Source organism: Gobio gobio (genome assembly GCF_949357685.1).
Source record: "Gobio gobio genome assembly, chromosome: 12".
NCBI classification, from domain to species: Eukaryota; Metazoa; Chordata; class Actinopteri; order Cypriniformes; family Gobionidae; genus Gobio; species Gobio gobio.
Window position 1 is genome coordinate 7,692,410 of NC_137105.1, and position 20,840 is coordinate 7,713,249.

General features: G+C 37.2%; 1 protein-coding gene across 1 annotated transcript; it reads right to left on the reverse strand.

Moving 5' to 3' along the window:
• Positions 1-417: 417 nt before the first annotated feature.
• On the reverse strand, positions 418-14,236 carry LOC307135640 (adhesion G-protein coupled receptor G2-like; the record flags this gene model as incomplete). Its single annotated transcript, XM_079832213.1, has 7 exons — positions 418-2,191; positions 3,916-4,211; positions 8,562-8,649; positions 8,953-9,218; positions 11,667-11,788; positions 13,846-13,974; positions 14,087-14,236. The coding sequence occupies 7 exons, from the start codon at positions 14,234-14,236 to the stop codon at positions 2,037-2,039; spliced, it is 1,206 nt and encodes a 401-aa protein (XP_079688339.1). The 3' UTR covers positions 418-2,036.
• Between the last annotated feature and the right edge of the window lie 6,604 nt (positions 14,237-20,840).

Genomic DNA, 20,840 nt, shown 5'->3' on the forward strand with positions numbered 1-20,840 from the left:
AAAAATTATTGATTACGTCTCAGACACACAATAATGTTCTTTATAATTTGTCAGTTAGTTATAGTTATTAATGGGGCTAATCTCATTCAGTATTCAAGTATTGATTACTTAACAATGTACAATCTCCTAAATTCGATATTACTTACTGATTTGTTAAGCCTTTTTCTATATTAGTTAGTAGTAGCTGAAGTGTTAATGTAGTACTACTCATTAGACCTGCATTACTTCCTGCATAGTTACCTATTAATGACGGACCATTATTCTAAAGTGTTACCGAATCATTTAATATGCAAAGCCTTTTGAAAGAACAAGCAGGACAAGGAAAAATATATAGTGCTATTATAAAATATATTAAAGAAATAGAATTAGACCGGAGAATTTAGTGTTTTTTTAATACATTTATTTATTTATTTTTTTGCTGATTATTAGAGCTCCACACTCCAGTTGGTTTGCCAACCGCCATAAAATACCATTAGAAGAAGGATACAAAAAGTTATCACAATAGTTCACAGTCAGAAATATAGTTAGAAAATGGAGGGCCACAGGAACAGTCCATGTGAAGGAAAGATGTGAAAGGCAAAGGTGAAGAATGGTCACAGACAAACCAGACCTCCAAAGAGCTCAAGAACATCTTGCTGCCGATGGTGTCATTGTACATTGCTCCACAGTCCAGTGTACTTTGCACAAGGAACAGCTCAATGGCAGGGTTCTGCATACTGCCAACAAGCAGAGTCATTAGTGGTATGCAAAGGCTCATCTGGACAAGCCAGAATAATTTTAGAATAATGTGCTGTGGACAGATGAAACTAAGATGCGCTTTGTATGGCGGAAAAAGAATATCATCGAAAATCTAAGGAATGATTTGAAGCGGGCTGTCTCAAACCTGACTGAACTGGAGGCAAGGAAGAATGGTCCAAAATACCTGCAGCCAGAATTCAGGGACTTATCAGTGGATATAAGAAGCGACTACAGGCTGTTATTTCAGCAAAAGGGGGCTCTACTAAATATTAATGTGATAATTCCATTGGGATGCCCACATTTTTGCACCCCGGGCGTTTTTATGACTCGCATTGTATTGTTTCTGTTGATTCAATAAATGTTTTTTCAGAACTGAAATGTTACTGTTTTCATCAGGTATAAATTATTATCCAAATAGTTGCTGCTTCAAAAGCCCAGCAGATTATAAACTGAAATTATGATAATTATCAGGGGTGCCCAAACCTTTTCATAAAACTGTATTCCTTGAAGTACACAAAAAAAAAAATGGTGCGATATGGCACCAAAAGTGGTTCTTTGCTCAATATCTTAACAGGTTCTGTATATGATAGCAGTGCTATATAGCACCTCAGTCATCCCGAAGAAACGCTGAAGAACCACTGAAGCACCAATATTTGGTGCAATACAGCACTTAAAGTGGTTCCCCACACCCTAATCATTAACAACATGTATTCTTATTTCACTTATTTCTGTGCCTTGATTGAATTATTATACTGATTAATAATATATTGTTAGCTAATCTGTGTGCTATGTACATTTCTGAAATACATAACGTGGACAAATCACTTTAAATTGTAGTGTAGACGCATGCATTTTCAGTGAAGCTGCTTTGAAATTATATGTATTGTGAAAAACGCTATACAAATAAATGTGAATTGAATTTCTAGCTGTCTAAATGTGCAGTCATGAAAAAGAAACATACTATAGGAGATCGAGATTATATTATTATACAGCAGGGTTGTGTCCCATTCAGAACCGAATTGAGAACTTCAATAAAATTCCAGTGTAGTTCCTAAATTGGAATTGAGGTACCAAACAGGATAAGCAATAGAGCAAATTTCTCTTCCTGTGGGGCGTCAGCAATTCAATTCAAATTCATGAACTGAACGAGACAAATTCATAAATTCTGCCATCAGAAATAGTTACATACAGTATGTTACAGGAGAAATTTGCATTGAATTCATTATAATACGGCAAATGAATGTAAAGTGTCTATAGACACACATGACATCTCAAATGCACAGATACAGAGGCGACATTCAGAAGACCTTTTTGGTTAAAGTTGGTGGTTCGTCTTCCTCGTATGGGTTTTCTGTGTTTTCTGTGTTTTCTTCAGTCATGTTGCTCGATTCTGAAGGCACTGAGTCTCCAAAGAGGGTGCTTGTTTTCAAGTAATATATGAATAAGAATAATCCTATAAAAACACAAGCATTTAATACAAAATTAATGTGATATTATGCATGTTTTATAGTATATTAGAATATAGTATAATAGGCCTGTTTGGGTCAGCAGCCATAATTCCAGTAGACATTTTACCATAAACATGCTGTGAAATGGGATTTTTCCCCCGTTATTGCCTGGCCTATGAAAACTAACACCTTCAACCTTTATCCAAATATTATAAAAAAAATGGTTAAAGATTTTGTTAGCATATTGCGTAACTGTGCTTCGAGTCAATTGCTTTATTTGTGATAACGCACAACCCTAATTTCTTCTGGTCTAAAAATAATTTTGTCAGATAAATACCTTAACCTAGTTGAGTGTTTTGTTCTTGTCACAATTCACCAGTGTGAGTGCCCGTGATCACCACCAGAGGGCACTCCAACCCGGACTGTCATTCCATCAAAGACTACATTACCCATTATCCTTTGCCCGGACTCATCATCACTCATTGTTTGCACTCTGTCTCATTACCCCAGCCTATATAAACCATGTTCACCGTGTCATTCACTGCGAAGTCTTGTATGTTGTTACACTGCATTTCTGAGCGTTCTCCCCTGTTTCATGTCTTGTTGTTCTTTGGATCTCTTGCCTGTTTCCCGGATTACCCTTTTGCCTCTGTCCCCTGCCTTGTTTGCCTGTTTGGACTGCTTGCCTGTGTATGACCTTTTGTCTGTTTTGATTACGATTGTGGATTACCCTTCATTAAAGCTGCATTTGGATTCTCAACCCTTTGTCTCTCGGAGCAATCCGTTACAGTTCTCAATTCATATTTAAAAAATATATAATATAATTGTATCAAGTGCTGAAGAAGAGTTGAAATTTCAGACACGTGCTGTAAGTGAAAGGTCGATCACAACATACTGGGTCATCTGACCAATCAGAGCAGAGTAGGCTCTCGGAAAGGAGGGGTTTAGAGAGACTGAGGGCCCTTTTAGCGATCTAAGCGCATGGTCTGAAGCGCAGGTGCACTTAGGGCGTGTCCGAATCCACTTTTGCTAGTTTAACGATGGAAAAAATGGTCGGCGTGCCAGGCGCACGGTCCAAAAGGGTTGTACCTAGTCTCTTAATGAGTCAACAGTGTGTTTTGAGCACAACGTAAAATAAACTAATCAGAGTCTCATATCCCATTCCCTTTAAAAGCCAGTTGCGCTTGCACTATGGCGGATTCGCTATTTACATGGCGGAATTTGCGAGCGGAAAGACTGAACGCTTCTCCAGAGAGGAATCCTTTTAATTTTTAATATTTGACATTTTTGTGTGCTGCTGCGCATCCCTGTGTGTGTAATACGTAGAGTGTACACGTGTTGTGCACCTGCCTCTAGGCGCATATATTAAAAACGCGCCCTTTAAATAACACAAAAATACTGCACTATTGACTTTAGACCAGGTTTTTGTTGGTCAATGGCACAGTCGTTTTCAGTTCCTCAAAATAGCAACACGCCAACAATGCACCTGGACACACCTCGTTTTCAGACCAGCACGCCCATGGGCGAAACAGAGTGGATTTGCTATTTAAACAATGTGATGCTGGACATGAAAATGTTAACAGTGTCAGGCTGAAACTAGCAAAAACCTGCGGTCGCAATGCGCCAGGTGTATGACAGGGCCCTGAATCTTTGAAGAAACCGTTTCAGACACTTTGAGAAAAATATATGCAATATACGCATTTAAAATATTCTGCAGAAAAGCTCTCACCTTGGAAGGAGTTTAGTATGGTGAATATGTAGTACGAGGGCAGACGCAGACCTCCGTAGCTGAAGAAGGTGAAACTCCAGGTGAGTCCCAGCAGACAGCAGAGGCCCAGGATGGTGGTGATGTCAAAGGAGGCGATTCCTGAGCGTTTCACCTTTCCAGCCTGTTTAAACTTGTTCATCTTCAGAAGGGAGAGCCATCGCAGCACCACAATGCAGGTGCAGAAGGTGAAGATGAAGACAAAGCAGTAATAGCCAATGTTCACAGCGTAGTGGACAGTGGAGTCTAAAATCCAGCACCTGCAGGGAAAATAGTGCAGACGGTTAAAGTTGACAAAATGATATTTGTATATTCATGCTCATAACGACTTATTTCCATAATGTGACATACAGGTGCTGGTCATATAATTAGAATATCATCAAAAAGTTGATTTATTTCACTAATTCCATTCAAAAAGTGAAACTTGTATATTGTATTCATTCATTACACGCAGACTGATATATTTCAAATGTTTATTTCTTTTAATTTTGATTATAACTGACAACTAAGGAAAATCCCAAATTCAGTATCTCAGAAAATTTGAATATTGTGAAAAGGTTAAAAATTGAAGACACCTGGTGCCACACTCTAATCAGCGAATTAACTCAAAACACCTGCAAAGGCCTTTAATGGTCTCTCAGTCTAGTTCTGTAGGCTACACAATCATGGGGAAGACTGCTGACTTGACAGTTGTCCAAAAGACGACCATTGACACCTTGCACAAGGAGGGCAAGACACAAAATAGTTCATTGCAAAAGAGGCTGGCTGTTCACAGAGCTCTGTGTCCAAGCACATTAATAGAGATGCGAAGGGAAGGAAAATATGTGGTAGAAAAAAGTGTACAAGCAATAGGGATAACCGCACCCTGGAGAGGATTGTGAAACAAAACCCATTCAAAAATATGGGGGAGATTCACAAAGAGTGGACTGCAGCTGGAGTCAGTGCTTCAAGAACCACTACACACAGACGTATGCAAGACATGGGATTCAGCTGTCGCATTCCTTGTGTCAAGCCACTCTTGAACAACAGACAGCATCAGAAGCGTCTCGCCTGTGCTAAACACAAAAAGGACTGGACTGCTGCTGAGTGGTCCAAAGCCATGTTCTCTGATGAAAGTCAATTTTGCATTTCCTTTGGAAATCAGGGTCCCAGAGTCTGGAGGAAGAGAGGAGAGGCACACAATCTACGTTGCTTGAGGTCCAGTGTAAAGTTTCCACAGTCAGTGATGGCATGTCATCTGCTGGTGGTGGTCCACTGTGTTTTCTGAGGTCCAAGGTCAACGCAGCCGTAAACCAGGGAATTTTAGAGCACTTCATGCTTCCTGCTGCTGACCAACTTTATGGAGATGCAGATTTCCTTTTCCAACAGGACTTGGCCCCTGCACACAGTGCCAAAGCAACCAGTGCCTGGTTTAAGGACCATGGTATCCCTGTTCTTAATTGGCCAGCAAACTCGCCTGAAAATCTATGGGGTATTGTGAAGAGGAAGATGCGATATCCCAGACCCAACAATGCAGAAGAGCTGAAGGCCACTATCAGAGCAACCTGGGCTCTCATAACACCTGAGCAGTGCCACAGACTGATCGACTCCATGCCACGCCGCATTGCTGCAGTAATTCAGGCAAAAGGAGCCCCAACTAAGTATAGAGTGCTGTACATGCTCATACTTTTCAGTTGGCCAAGATTTCTAAAAATCCTTTCTTTGTATTGGTCTTAAGTAATATTCAAATTTTCTGAGATACTGACTTTGGGATTTTCCTTAGTTGTCAGTTATAATCATCAAAATTAAAAGAAATAAACATTTGAAATATATCAGTCTGTGTGTAATGAATGAATATAATATAAAAGTTTCACTTTTTGAATGGAATTAGTGAAATAAATAAACGTTTTGATGATATTCTAATTATATGACCCGCACCTGTATATCCAAGTGAATCATGAAAAAGATCTAAATTTGATTGCTGACCATTATTTTCCACACCAACGCTGTTTTTTGTTTTTATTTAAAACGTTTACACAATAGTGAGTAGGAAAACAATACTTTCTCAACTTAATAGAAAGTTAACATTTTCAAACTTTATTAGGGAAATCTGTTCAACTGCTCATTAACATACAAACATATAAAAAATATCTATCTAATATCTAATAACATATCACATGACATGCATTTAGGCATGTAGACATGGTCAAGATGATCTGCTGAAGTTCAACTGAGCGTCAGAACAGGGAAGAAAGGTGATTTAAGTGACTTTGAACGTGGTGTGGTTGTTGGTGCCAGAAGTGCTGGTCTGAGTATTTCAGAAACTGCTGATCTACTGGGATTTTCACGCACAACCATCTCAAACTGTACTCTTGTTGCTGCCAGAGGTCAGAGGAGAATGACCAGACTGGTTCAGCTGATAGGAAGGCAACAGTTAAGCTCAAATAAGCACTTGTTACAACCGAAGTCTGCAGAAGAGCATCTCTGAACGGACAACACGTCCAACCTTGAAGCAGATGAGCTACAGCAGCAGAAGACACACCGGTGACACTCCTGTCAGCTGAGCACAGGAAACTGAGACTACAATTCACACAGTCACAACAATACTGGACAATAGAAGATTGGAAAAACATTGCCTGGTCTGATGAGTCTCGATTTCTGCTGCGGCATTCAGAAAGTGGGGTCAGAATTTGGTGTGAACAACATGAAAACATGAATCCATCCTGCTTTATATCAACAGTTCAAGCTGCAGGTGTAATGGTGTAGGCAGGGGATATTTTCTTGGTACACTTTTTTACCAATCGTTTAAATGACACAGCCTACCTAGAGTACTGTTGTTGACCATGTCCTTCCCATGTCACAAAGCTCAAATCATCTCAAACTGTCCCAAATCTCAATCTAATAGAGCAGCTTTGGGATGTGATGGAATTGGAGATAAATGTACTCTTAAAAAATAAGGTTCCAAAAGAGGGTTTGTGCAAAGATGTCATAGAAGATCCGTTTTTGGTTCCCCAAGGAACCTTTCAGTGAACATTCTTAAAAAGAACATATTTTTTTTATCTTAGTAAGAAGAACATTTTAATAATCCGAAGCACCTTTTTCCACAATAAAGAACATTTTTGGTTCCATGAATGTTAAAGGTCCCATGGCATGGATTTTTGTATTATTTTATTTTTCCTGAGATGTACTTATATTGTTAGTATGGTTTTTACATTAAAAAATGTGACAATTTAGACAAAATAAAAGGCATTTTTTGTGATATTAGCCCTCTGGCTTGATTGCTATGTTTGAAGGGCAATGTCTGCTGTGAGACTTCAGTGAAAACGCCCACTGTTGTGATTGGCTGACATCTTTGCATTTGAAATGAGTATTAGATTATGTGGTGGAGGGGGCGTGGTTTAGCAAGGCACCGTCTGCAAGCACTGCCAGTCCAGAGAGAGACGGACTGGGCACTCGTGGTCCAGAGAGACAGAGAGCTGGGGAAAGATAGCAGAGAAAGTTTTATTGTACTGAGTTGTTGAGAGCACTGTGAGTGCGAGTTTATTTTGTTTGTATCTGAGAGTTGACCCTGTCATCTTCCTCCTTATTCTACGAACTTTGTAACATGTGGAACCCCTCTAAACCCACTAAACTTTTTTTTACCATCACAGCCGTCGAGATGAACGAATCGTCAAAATGTTGATCCATCACATGAAAGGCTGCAGTGATGAGCAGTCTTGTTGATCGCGTGAATGCAGTGATCTCATCATTGCAACGTTATTTCTCTCACAAAATCCTTTCACCACAACTAACAGCAAACACGACATCGACATTAATACAGTAAGAGCTTCATTGTGCAGCATAACAGCGTCATTCATTATAACGGCAGTTTGGGCAAGTGTGCATATATACTCGCGACGTGTGATGGACAGCTTTGAACTTTATAAAGAGAGTGTTCTTTGATCGCTTTCTGTAGTTTAACCATTTATATAACAGATTTGTTTCATGCTACGAACAGAAACGATGTGAAGTTTATTGTTTTAGTCACTGGCTTGATTCACTGATGCATTACGCTTAGGGCATCAAGATGGCCAGTGGCGGGACTGACAGTATTAAACGATTTAGAAAGAAAGTCTGTGTGAACTTGAATGATTAGCTACACATCAGAAATCTCTGATCACAGATCAGGCATTAATGAACATTGTTACTCACTGCTGTCGAATCCATATGGTAAAAGTCTGTTTGTAAAGCCTGTGCTGACAACACGACTGATAAACTGAATCCATTCTCTCCTAATTCTCTGGGCGGGCAAAGCAGAGGAAGGGGAGGTAACCGTTCCCCGTATGACGACATATAGGGAAGATTCCAGATCGGCTCGTCTGAGCTCTCATTTTTATCAAAGGCAGAGCAGGACAGCGAGAACTCGATTTACACCTATCAAAATTTCTAGCCATTTGGGGACCATATACAGACTAGGGGAACTCATATTAATGTTAAAAAACCTCATGAAATGAAAATGTCATGCCATGGGACCTCTAAAGCTTATTAAGTACATCCATTTCTAAGAGTGAGTTTTCATGCATATCATCATACAGTATGGCTGCCATTATATTTCAGGAATAGCGTCTCATCATATTTTTGGGTCTACTTACATGGTTACATTGCTTGAGTCCGTCTGTATGGTCTGCTCACCATATTTGCCCAAGACAAAAAGGACACTGACAACAATAGCAGGAGGAACTGAAACAAATTGTTGACAATGCAATTGTAGTATAAGATCAATTGTCTGGACAGAGGATTAGAGCAGACTTTGGTATTTTATCTGAACATATGACATAAATTCTATGTGCATTTCATATCCCAGGATGATGATGATGATGATACCAGAATGTGGCTATTATGGTTGTTAAGGTAGTCTGAGTGGTTGCTTACTGGTCCACGTCAAAACAGCCTTTAACGTTTATGGGATTTTTGCAAGTGAACAATGTGTCTGATCATAGGCAACATATTTCAGAATGCATATTTAAAGGTTGTTGAACTCACCCCACCCAATCACAGAGATCTTGAGGATGTAATGTTTGATGAAGACTGAGTGTTTGGTCATTTGCAGGCAGAGGTGTAAAGCCTCCACTGCAAACCAGGAGAAAGTGGCCAGCAAACAGTAGTGCATGACTCCAGCCATGACCTTGCAGGCGATGTGGCTATTCGCACGTGCAACGTATTCATTAGTCAGGAAGGTCAGGTTGAGCAGAAACAGTGCCATAAAGAGATTCATCAGCACGTGGGCTGAATTAGTGGCCTTCGCTTTCCTGAAATGTAAAATGCAAAAACGCAATCAGTATTTGGGATCCGTCCTTTGTGAATTAGAAATGTTTCAGGGTGGTTTGCACAACTAAGGATTACCTTTGATAATAACTTTACTTTAAACATTAAATCTTTGATCCTGCTTTTAGTTCAACAGTAAACTGAGATTATCTTTGATCATGCTGCATCCAAATGTCATACTTCAGCTTTAACCCTTTATTTGCGCAACTCACCATATTCTCAGTTCAGTAAAAGTCAAGCTCAACCCACAGCACTTGTGTCATATTGTTAATTAAAATTAATTAATTAATTTCTACATGTCGCCCTCTTTTTTTTGCAGTACGGTCCTTTCAATGGAAGTGAATGGGGCCAATCTGTAAATGTTAAAATACTCAATGCTTAAAAGATGAAAATAATAAGCATGTTAACAAGATGTTAGTGTTAACATGTAGGATGTACGCCAATAAAGTCATACTTGTCGCGGGACTCAATTTATCGTTACAATAGTTTTTCACAATGAGCGACCAAACAGCCACATAATGCGTGAGGTTATTAATGTACAAAACATTCAAAAGTCTTCGTTATTTCATGATGGGAAGGGCTGGGCTAGTCCCATTATATGTACGACACTTGTAAATTTTCTCGTCAAAATGCAGCTGCTCCCACAAATATTACACGACATAATAGCTAGACTACTTCATAAATCACCCAGTTTTTTGATGAAGACGGTTGCTATAAAAAAGTAAATAAAAAAACTTTGCTATTGTTGTAATTATAATAATATTGTGACACTGACATGTAAAATTTCATAGCACAAGACACGTTTTATGATCATTGTAAAACGTTACATGTATGTAATACATACTTTTAATCCATTAAATTCAGGAACACCGAATGAACGTCTTCATGGAAAGACTGGGTGATTTATGAAGGCATGTCATATCTATATGGGGGTCGGCGGACCAGCATGTATTTTGAAGAGATAATGACACCTCTGGCCATTGATTCCGTTGGGTCGTTTATCAGTCACAGATACTGCACGGACAATCTGACCCAATATGGCTCAGTTTTCTATAGATCTTGCTCTGTCGAGCGGCAAAAGTGATTCTATACAGGCTTAATTGGGTTAACCCCATGCATTTACATTGTGGGGGAATGGACTGTTTTCCCCCACGCCCCCAGCTATGACACGATGCCGACTAAGTCTATGCTGACATTATGCAAATTTGTTACAAACCTACTTAGGTTAGGACTGAGGACTCGTTTAAGGCAGTTCAGAATCAGTTCTTGTGTCTTATTTCGAAGGCTATGTCCTCCAGAGAGCCATGTCTCATTTCAGAAAAGTAACCATTATAAAATTGACTATTTCTTGTGATATGTCAATGACATATGCGGCCGACAAGAGGCACCATTTATCATGCCATTTACATTTACAAACATCTATATTACACATTAAATAAAAGGTAATATCTAAAAAAAGAACATAACAGGTGCAATTATTCTTGCTGAGAAGCTCATCAGTCGTTTCCATCTGGAGGACCAGCTGATCTTCTGGATAATTGACTTTGTGACAAATAGGTCTCAGAGAGTGCTGGTCAACAACACCATTTCTGACCTCCTTTATACTTCAACCGGCTCTCCACAGGGCTGTGTCCTTTCTCCGCTGCTCTTCATTCTGTATAGCAGCATCTCTTAAGAAAGCTCAATTCCTTTGGGGTTAGTAAGAGCATTCTTACTGTGTTCTACTACTCCTACATCGAAAGTGTCATTACATTTTCTATCGTCTGCTGGTTTCACTCCATCAGCCTTCAAAACAGAAATCGCTTGGAGCGCACGGTTAAAGTCTGTTCAAAAATTATTGGACTTCCTATTAGGACTCTTTCCATCATAAGTGATCAGCAAACACTGAGGTTGTCCTGCAGGTCTACAAGATCTGTCACATGTCCTTTTTTCTGTTTTTGAGTGGCCCCCCTCTGGGCGAGGTCTTCGTTGTCCGGGCTGTAGGACACAAAGGAGGAGGGCAACCTTTGTTCCAAAATCGGTGCAGCTTTTAAATTTACAGCCTTCTCTAAGCACCATCAAGTTCACCATGCAGTGATTTTTTTAATTGCATATAGTATATACATATATATATATTAACGTATTTATTCCTTTTTTATAAATGGTTGGACTTGTTTTAATATATTTGCACTTGTGCACACTGTGTTATTTGTTTATTGTATGATTCTTTTATGCATAGCGATTGTGTGTTTACTCTACGTGGCCTTGTTAATTGCCCCTTGGGGACAAATAAAGTGTTGAATTGAAATTGAAATAAGTCAAAATTATGCTTTTTAAAATTATGATTACTGCTTTTTTGTAATCAACATTATGACACAAATGCTGTCGATCAATGAGATCATATTGGGGATCTCACATGTGTGAGCAGTGGTACAGAGAGAATCATGTCTCACCTCAAGAGAAAGTGAATAAATAATCCGACTCCTAGGAAAAACATGGAGAGGCCGCAGCCGATGTACGTGATGTAGGTGAGAGTGACGAGGTCATTTTGGGAAATGGGTTGATTTAGAGGGACCTGTATTAAAACATTGTTCAGTTACACAGGTCTGTCTGGACATTTGCAGTATTAGGAAATCAGTAACCACAAAATGTAGTGAAATAAATAAACATAAATCTGAAAGGGCCAGTAGAGAACTTACAGTCAAACCAAAAATTATTCAGACACCAGATATCATTTTTTACTAGTGTAATATTTAAAATGTATGTAATAAAGTAAACTGTGACATATAATACCCCCAAATTCTTCATACAGTGGACTAAAATTGATACAAATTTGGGACCAAACTTATTCTGACACTTTGACCTGACAATGTTTTGCTTCAGTGTTTTTTCTTTAATTGCTAATGCGACCTTTTACACCATAGACTGAACTAAATGAAGCATTGCTTGGTCATTGATTGACCTAAATTGGTATTATCTAAGTGTGTTTTTAACAGCTTTATTTAACAGCTGATTGGTTGATTGTAATCCATTACACACCTTTCTATGAAAGTTATCTGACATTATCAAAATGAATTTGTTCTGACACAGTTTAACTCTGAGTTCTTGTCACATTTTATTACCATTTTCTAAACTATAGCGAATAAACTGTGATAATGTGAGAAAATGTTGAAATTTTGGTTTGACTGTAAACTCTGACTCTAGCTTTGGCGAAGCAATTTTAACAGATCCCAGAAGGAAACAGAGAACCTACCATAAGCACAGCGAAGAAAGTCAAATGATTGCAATTGCATGTTATCTTTTCTCCATTAACAACGGTATCACAGCCTTCAGTTGTCCAGTTTGGCTTTTTTCCTGATGAAATGGAGGAACTTGTTAATTTGAGTTGAGAGAATTAATGAATATTAATTGCCATAATGGCTGATTTATGATTAGAAATGCTCCATAGCATGGCCTAAAGGAATGAGACTCTTAACTAGTTCTCTATATTTCTACACTTACAAATGTTAAGTTTTGTATAGTTTGAATAGTAAAATTCCATCAAATTGAATTAAATAATCCTTACATATTATTCATATTATGAATTAAGAAAATAAGAGCCAAACAAATCATTTTGTATAAATCTAAATGGAACAAGGAAATGGACCAGTACATTGTACTTATTTTTTGATAAGTACATAGTAGTTAAGGCCACCTAATATAAAGTGGGACATAATTTATTCTTGATATATTCTTGATATACTGTAGGCATATGGATATTTATCATATCCATATTCCCTTTAAATCAAACTCAGGCTATATAAATATATTAAAAACACAAACGCATCACAGACCTTGTCCATCCCATGAGTTACAAACAGGAGTTCCCCTCATGCCCTGCAGAGAAATAAATATGAATTTAAGAAAATAAGATCAGACTCATTTAGAATATGTTTTTTCACTGTATAATATATTACCTGTTTTTTGCTTAAGGCCAAACTGATGTTGTTAGTCAGATTTGAAATTTTTGTCCCCATCTCGATTGCATAAACACAATCCCCCAAAACCGTACTGTTGTTTTCATCCTTTAATAAAAATAATGATTGATTGCTGAGAAACAGAATCAGGCTTCTATATAGAAACACGATGTGGTTTACATCAAATAAGATCAATGTCAGTAGTCAAAATGTCCTGAACACTTTCCGTGAAACAGGCATTTGAATGTTCAGGATACTCCAGATTTGTATGCCTAAATGTCCCACTTTATTTTTATTTTAAGCCACAAATTTGACAGGTATTATTGATTATCGGATTTCAGGAATGTAGTTTCACTAAAATCCCAAATTTAAAAGTAGCCAAAAATGCCTTCTGCTATGATGCACAATGAGTTAAAATAATTTAAACACATAGTAAAACTTGACCAGGTCTAGTTTTCCAGGTTTAGCATGAATCATCACTGAAAGTGCACTATAAACCTTTTGCAATATAAACATAACTCTATATACTGTATATGCATAAACTCTGTCAGTATGAAAACAACATGCAAGCCAGCCTTTGCAGTTAAGCAAATGCGTTGCTTGTACCTTTGTGTGTGAAACAGGCCAAAGCTTACACTTCCCTGCATACAGGAATCCAAAAATCGTGTTTTTATACCTTTGACATGTTGGGAAATCTGAACACAGACAGAAAAGTTTTATTTTTGTTGAACGCTTGCTGAGTGGCTTCCTTTGGAATAGTGATAGTGTTGGGAAAATTTTTCAGTTCTGAAAAATCCTCTAATACCTGTAAACATAAGGCGATTTCAGTTGTGAGGTACATTTTAAGAGAGGAACATTTTTGTTACCACACTAGGCAAAGTTAAAAAGATGTGTACGTTTGTCATTGTTACACTCACTTTGATGCCAGTTTCTGAAAGGATGAAAGCGGACTCCTCGATATCAGACTCGCTTTGAATTTTCTGTAAAACCCCTTTAACGCTACCGATGGATACAGATGCTACGGTCAAATTCTCCATTAAAGACACCAGACTGGAGAGATTTTGCATGACCGCACTGAAGAAGATACAAAATGATTTGTGTTTTTGTTTTGATGATATGTCTGATATAAGAGGGAACTAAAAATAAAATGGTGCAATTTATAACCGTTGAGACTACAGTTACTACATACAGTGTTAGATAAATCCCCTGTGACAACTAGCCCCGGAGATAGAATTACTTATTATAAAATGAAAGAAAATATATAGATTTTTTAAAATATTTATATTTTTTTCATCCCTTAATTGCTTGCAATATTAAATGCGAAACCTCTTGAATATGGTTATTCATTTTGCAATTTAAAAGATGACCTGATGCCTATAATCAATATTATCTCTAAAAAAACTGATTAGACTTATATCACGTATTTAAAAAAAGTACTTACGCAGCTGCCCCAGCATCTATCGCTTTTGTTTGCATATTCTTAAGTTGATTTGACATTTCTGTGGGTACATTTTTGATGTCTTCTATGTTTTGAAAAGGACTTCCACACTTAAAACATTTTGCAGTTTTATCATTGATCTCAATAGTGTTCATTTTACTTTCTTCACTTGCATTTTCACCTGTGTAAAAACATAAAGATGAAAAGTAAACAAATGAAGATAGAATGATTAAGATCAATATACAGCATTGTGGGTAAATGGCACTTTTCAGGGTTCCCACTCTTTTTCAGCAACCATTTTCCAGGACATTTTCAATTTTACTACGGCGGGAATAAAAGACAAGGATCATGCCAAATATTGCTTTCTAAGTCTTTAAAAGCCGTCCAGTTTATTGCCATTACTTAACAATCCAGCATTTTTCAATATGAGCTCTTAATCATACTTTATGACTTATGGAAGCTTGTTTACACCACAGAATAGAAAGAAATGGTAATTGTGACTTTTTATCTCGCTATTCTGACTTTCTCGCAATTGCGAGTTTACATATTTGTGATATAAACGCAAAAATTGTCCCAATTCTTTTTTCCTCAGAATTTGACTTTATAACTTGCAATTGCAGTTTAGATCTCGCAATTCTGAGAAAAGAAGTCAGAGTTGCAAGATATAAACTCGCAACTGCGCAAAAAAGTCAATTGTGAAGAAAAGACTTGCGAGTTTATATCACGCAATTCTAACTATATCTCGCAATTCTGACTTTATAACACACAAATGTGACTTTATATCAAAATTATGTGATTAGGTAGCAGCTCACGAGTTAACATTCACTGCATACATTTGAGCAGTTAATAGCATTAGCATTAGCTAACGGCTGAGAGTGGCAACACAAGACTAAACATCATTATTCAAAAATACTACTAACACGCATCAAACTCAGCATTCTTGAACATGTGCTTTCTGCAACTAGCGCTAATTGTTTGGGCCAGCGACTCTTTATACTCGGCTAAAGAAAATATTTTTTTAAAGAATTTTCCCAAAAACAAGATTTTCCAGGACATTTTACATGTTCTCTAATTTTCCATGTGTTTTCCAGGACTGGAAAATTTGTCATCAATTTTCCAGGTTTTCCAGGATGAGTGGGAACCCTGCTTTTAGTCTGTTCAAAAAGTTATTAAAGCAGAAATGTCTGATTTAGAAAAAGAAGCATATTGAAACACATTCTTACTGCTACAGCTGGGATCATATTTTGCAATCTCACATGCCATTGTGGGATTCAGGCAGGTCATATTACAATCTTAAATACACAACACACACAATTATAGCATATACAGCATCTGATGACACTCTTATACATATTGAACATAATATTTAGACTTTGTAAGGATGATACTCACTCGTGAAATTAAAATATGTTGGATGGGTCCAATCACAACCTATAATAAAGAGAACAAAAATATGCTCTATGAGATACCTGAACTGCAAAGACCATTAAGTCTAAAAACTAAAATAAATAAAATCTAAATAACATTTTCAAACAAGAAACATTACAAACTTCAAAACTGTAATGATCCAAGGGAAATCAGTATGTGGCGTTTAGGCTTTGTTTATGTGTTGTCATCAGTGTTGGGGAAAGTAACTTGCATGACAATGCTTTACAAGATCAAGTTACTCCCTAAAAAACTAATTGTGTTACTTGCTTGTTTGTTTTATAATAACAGATAATTTTTTTTGGCAAATGTCAAGGTCGTTTCACACCAAAAGTGAAATATCGCAGGAGAAGAAAGTTCAACAATAACTTCATTTTATTTATTAGTATGGTTAATATGAATCATTGAAGGTCAGCAGCAAAGACATTGAGACAGTGAGATTAAATACATAATGTATATTTATGTTATACATATTATGTTATACAATATTTAAACATATTTAATGATTGGAGTTTTGCGTAATATTCTGAGTTTGCATTTCACAGTTTTTATTTATTTTTGGGGAATTCTGAATCTGTTTTTTTTGCAAGCAAAACGGTTATAGCCAAATACTTTACTATAGCCTAACTGTAAAGTTCAAACATTATTAAAGATTGTGGCCCCTGGACAACAAAACCAATCATAAACTTTATACAATAGATTGCTTAAAAATAACAAAAACCAGAACAATGTCTAAAAGCTGATATGTGACAAGGTGTACAGCAAACAAGCTAATAAACCCAGAATTTTTATTTATAAGCTGTTGACCCAAGAAACGAGCGTTTAAGGACACAAAAGTGGATACAGGCAATTATGCATTTATGCATTTGGCAGACGCTTTTATCCAAAGCGACTTACAGTGCCCTTATTACAGGGGCAATCCCCCTGGAGCAACATGGAGTAAAGTGCCTTGCTCAAGGACACACTGGTGGAGACCGCTGGGATCGAACCAGCAACCTTCTGCATATCAGTTCCATGGTTTAACCCACTGGACCACCATCTCACACTTTTTTAAATTATGATTTACACGCAACATGTTAACTACACCCACTGGAGGATATTTGACTTAACAGTGACAAAATGTTTACTGCACACATAGGCATACTGAGTGTCAGGATCCCCAAATTTACCCATTCTTCCTGCTGATCTTATTGTCTTATCCACTTTTGTCTCCTTAAACGCTCGTTTTTTGGGGTCAACAGCTTATAAAAACTTAATTCTGTGTTTATTAGCTTGTTTGCTGTACACCTTGTCACATAGCAGCTTTTAGACATTGTTCTATTTTTTGTTATAAGTCAGAAATGACAAGGAGGCAGCCTCACGAAATACAAAGTCAATGGAGATCGTTGGATTGTTGTGTGGGCGTGGCCTAAATGTGCTCTGTCTCTATGGCGTTCCCTTTCCGAAGATGGCAGTTTGATGGAATATATACTTTATTTACCTCCTGCAGTACACTTTGTCCAAGTGTAATTTTTGCAGTACCCTTCTATTAAGCATAAAAACTTAGGTATAATTGATCTGCTTATGTTGAGTTGGTATGGTGCGTGTTTAGATAAAATCACACCCAAATCTGCAAAACAAGAGGGTAGAAAACAACGTTACTCAGGGGTCAAAATATACAAAAAAATCGTATGATTTCCTAAAGAACATCCACAGGTTTTCATTATGGATAGTGGTGCTAAGCAGCTCATACAAAAACCAAGACAAGAAAGTCTACTTTCAGACCCACCGCTGCAGTTTGTTTGTGTGGTATCACTGTCTTTAAATGAAAAAACAGTGATGTTGGATAGTTTCCCGTCTGCTGAAAGACAAACAAAAAAAAAACCTTTAAAAAATCATTTTAAAGTGGCCATTAAAAAAAAACAATTCACAATGATTGAAGTAGTATGCACGGCCTTTGACTTCCCGAGTTTCCATCCTACACTATTAAAAGGAAAGGCTCCGTCAGATGCTCACGCTTCATAGAAGATTTTAGGGGTTCCCATCATGGGATCATTTTATGGACTTAAGAGTGTACATTTTTTTCTTTTTCAATAATCCATTAAATATATACGTCACAATACGGAACAAAAGATTTGTCCATTTCATTGCAACTTTGCATCGACCACTGGAAACTTTAAAGTATGTTTAGTAAATGAGATTTGATTGATTCATGAAATTGAGGTTTTAAAAATGGCTCTAGTCCTATTATACACTGTTAACGGCACTCTTTGTTTTGGAGATGAAAACATGCCAAACAAAATACATTTTGAGGAATGATTATACATGTATGCAGAAAGTTTCTCTCTTTAATATGCTGTTTAGGCCACGTTTGATTTCTCCTCACCTGACAATCCAGAAGAACCGCAATTAATATCAAATTGGCCCTGTGATGTGTTCAAGCAATCACCTATTTAAAGGACAAATGAAAGGCCACCAAAAGGTAACTTTTATGTTAAATAATTGAAATAGTTACCCACTGTATTCACTATTTTACATTCCCCTTTGAAATCACCTTTTTTCTGAATGTATCCCATGAAACCATCTGTGCCGAGTATAAAGATGTCCTCATCATAATTTATGTTGGACTGAGGGAAGGACATTATGTCCTTAAGAGGACAAACACATTTCTTACCCTTCTGATAGGGATTTTTACAATCTTTTTTAGATATGCAGAAGCAGGCAGATAAAATGAGCAGGAGACTACAGATGTTCAACTTCATCCCTGACATGATCTCCAGGTTCCTCAAAAACATCTGAAGAGCTGCAAGAAGAAAAGTGTAAAACATGAAATATACTTTTTTGTTGTTGTTGTTGCTTATAGACAATAAGAACAAGACTTATCTAAAATATACACATTTTGGTCAAATCCCTGACAGGATTATTAACGTTTTTACATTGCCAATGTCTAATAGGGTGGCCATTTCCATAATACCAAAAAGGAGGACACTTTGCGGCATTTAGTGAAGCAAGAATAATTGCATAGGACTCTGGTGTACTCACAACTACAATACAATTTTGTCCATCATATCGATGGTATCGTGATACAGTGATTCTGCAATAGCCTACTCTATTCATTGTCAGACCGTTTGATCTACAATATATCTTGAAGTAGACCTATGTGTAAGATGCAAAAAAGTGTTTGTTCACAGCATTTGTATTTATTCAAGACATCATGATGTCTGTTTCAAAAACTGACCACTGAGATGAACCTGTCTTGTAAAGTGCACAGTGCCTGAAAACATAACATTTCTGGACTTCTGGAAATAAAAAAAATAATCTGGCACAGTGCCAAATCCATGAAAAGCGTCTCTACTGCTTTTTGATATAAATTCATGCTCTTTTGTCCATTCCGGATTAAATGAGGTCTGACTGAGTGTCCGACATTTAGACGTCGCGGAGGCTTGTTTACGTTTTTAACCAGTGATATCAGATATTTATTTGACACCGCTTTCAGCCAATCATTTGTTTGACCAGAGATCTTACGGCATTATATGCTATGCTGCTGCTTCCCAATAAAGATTCTAGAGCGGGTTTTTTCTAGCAACTTTTCAGCGCAACTCCAAAAAGGAGGACAAATGAGTGTCCGGCTTGAGGCTGCGCTGGACGCCGGACATGCAGGGGGCTTAAAATCTGGAAGAAAAAAAACCCTGTATGGCCACCCTAATGTCTAATAAGATTAAAAGATCAGAATTATTTGTGTTATCCTTTGAAAAAGAACTATCCCAAACACAGAGAATAAAACATCACATTCTTGGATACAGTGTTGTATAAAATTGAGTCAAATGCCATAGACCAATAAAATCAACAAATTAACTCCCAATTCCAGTGCACTGAGGTACATGTTTTATTCAAAATTATAAGAAAAATAGAAAAAGCAATACCTTCAAAAGTATATCAGCATAAAACAAAGCATAAAATCCATTGCTGATTTGCATCGTGTTATTTTACCACTTTATTTTCCCTCTAATAAGATAACTGAAACAAACCTCTTACCTGGTGAAGAGACGTTGAGTCTTTCCAAAGGCTGTATCATTTCATCAGATATAAATGGAACTTCATTCGTGCATGAAGCATTTCCTCCCTCCGGCTGTTTTCTGTTTTGTCTTCATGCAAACCAGCTAACGGAGAACACTGGGAACTGGGAAGAGCTGGCATACAGTACTAGATGATTATATAGCAAGCAAAGAGTTTCGGCAGGCTTTCCAGAGTTAATGTAATAAAGTTGATCGTAAACGTGAAGTTTATATGAAACTGGACAATGAAGCACAAGAGAACAGGCATCATTATATGAACATAAGCATCAATAAACATTATAAATAAGCAAATAAGGTGATATAGTAAAATATAAATACAAATATATTCAATAGACACAAGTCATGGATTTGAAATGTTGTAGTCTTGTTATTTGAATGATTAATTAAAATAACAGTGGTTTGATATCTTGGTATGTTATTTGACCTTTCGTGAAACAAATTCATGTTTACATTATTGCTTGGTCTGCTGTTTTCCCAATACATATATATTAGGGGTGTAACGGTACACATATTCGTACCGAACCATTTTGGTACAGGGCTGTTTCCGAATGCAATCTTTAACAGTTAACAGTCGGCTTGTTTTAAGCGCGGAACACACTTCAATCCGAGTTCCCACACGAACATATTAAGTATTCAGTCCATTTTATCACGAAATTCAAATGATAAATGCCGTTTTGATGCTCTTTAATGTAGCGTGACTGATCACTGAACACAGTACAAGCGGCATCTCTTCCAAAAGAATAAACATGAATG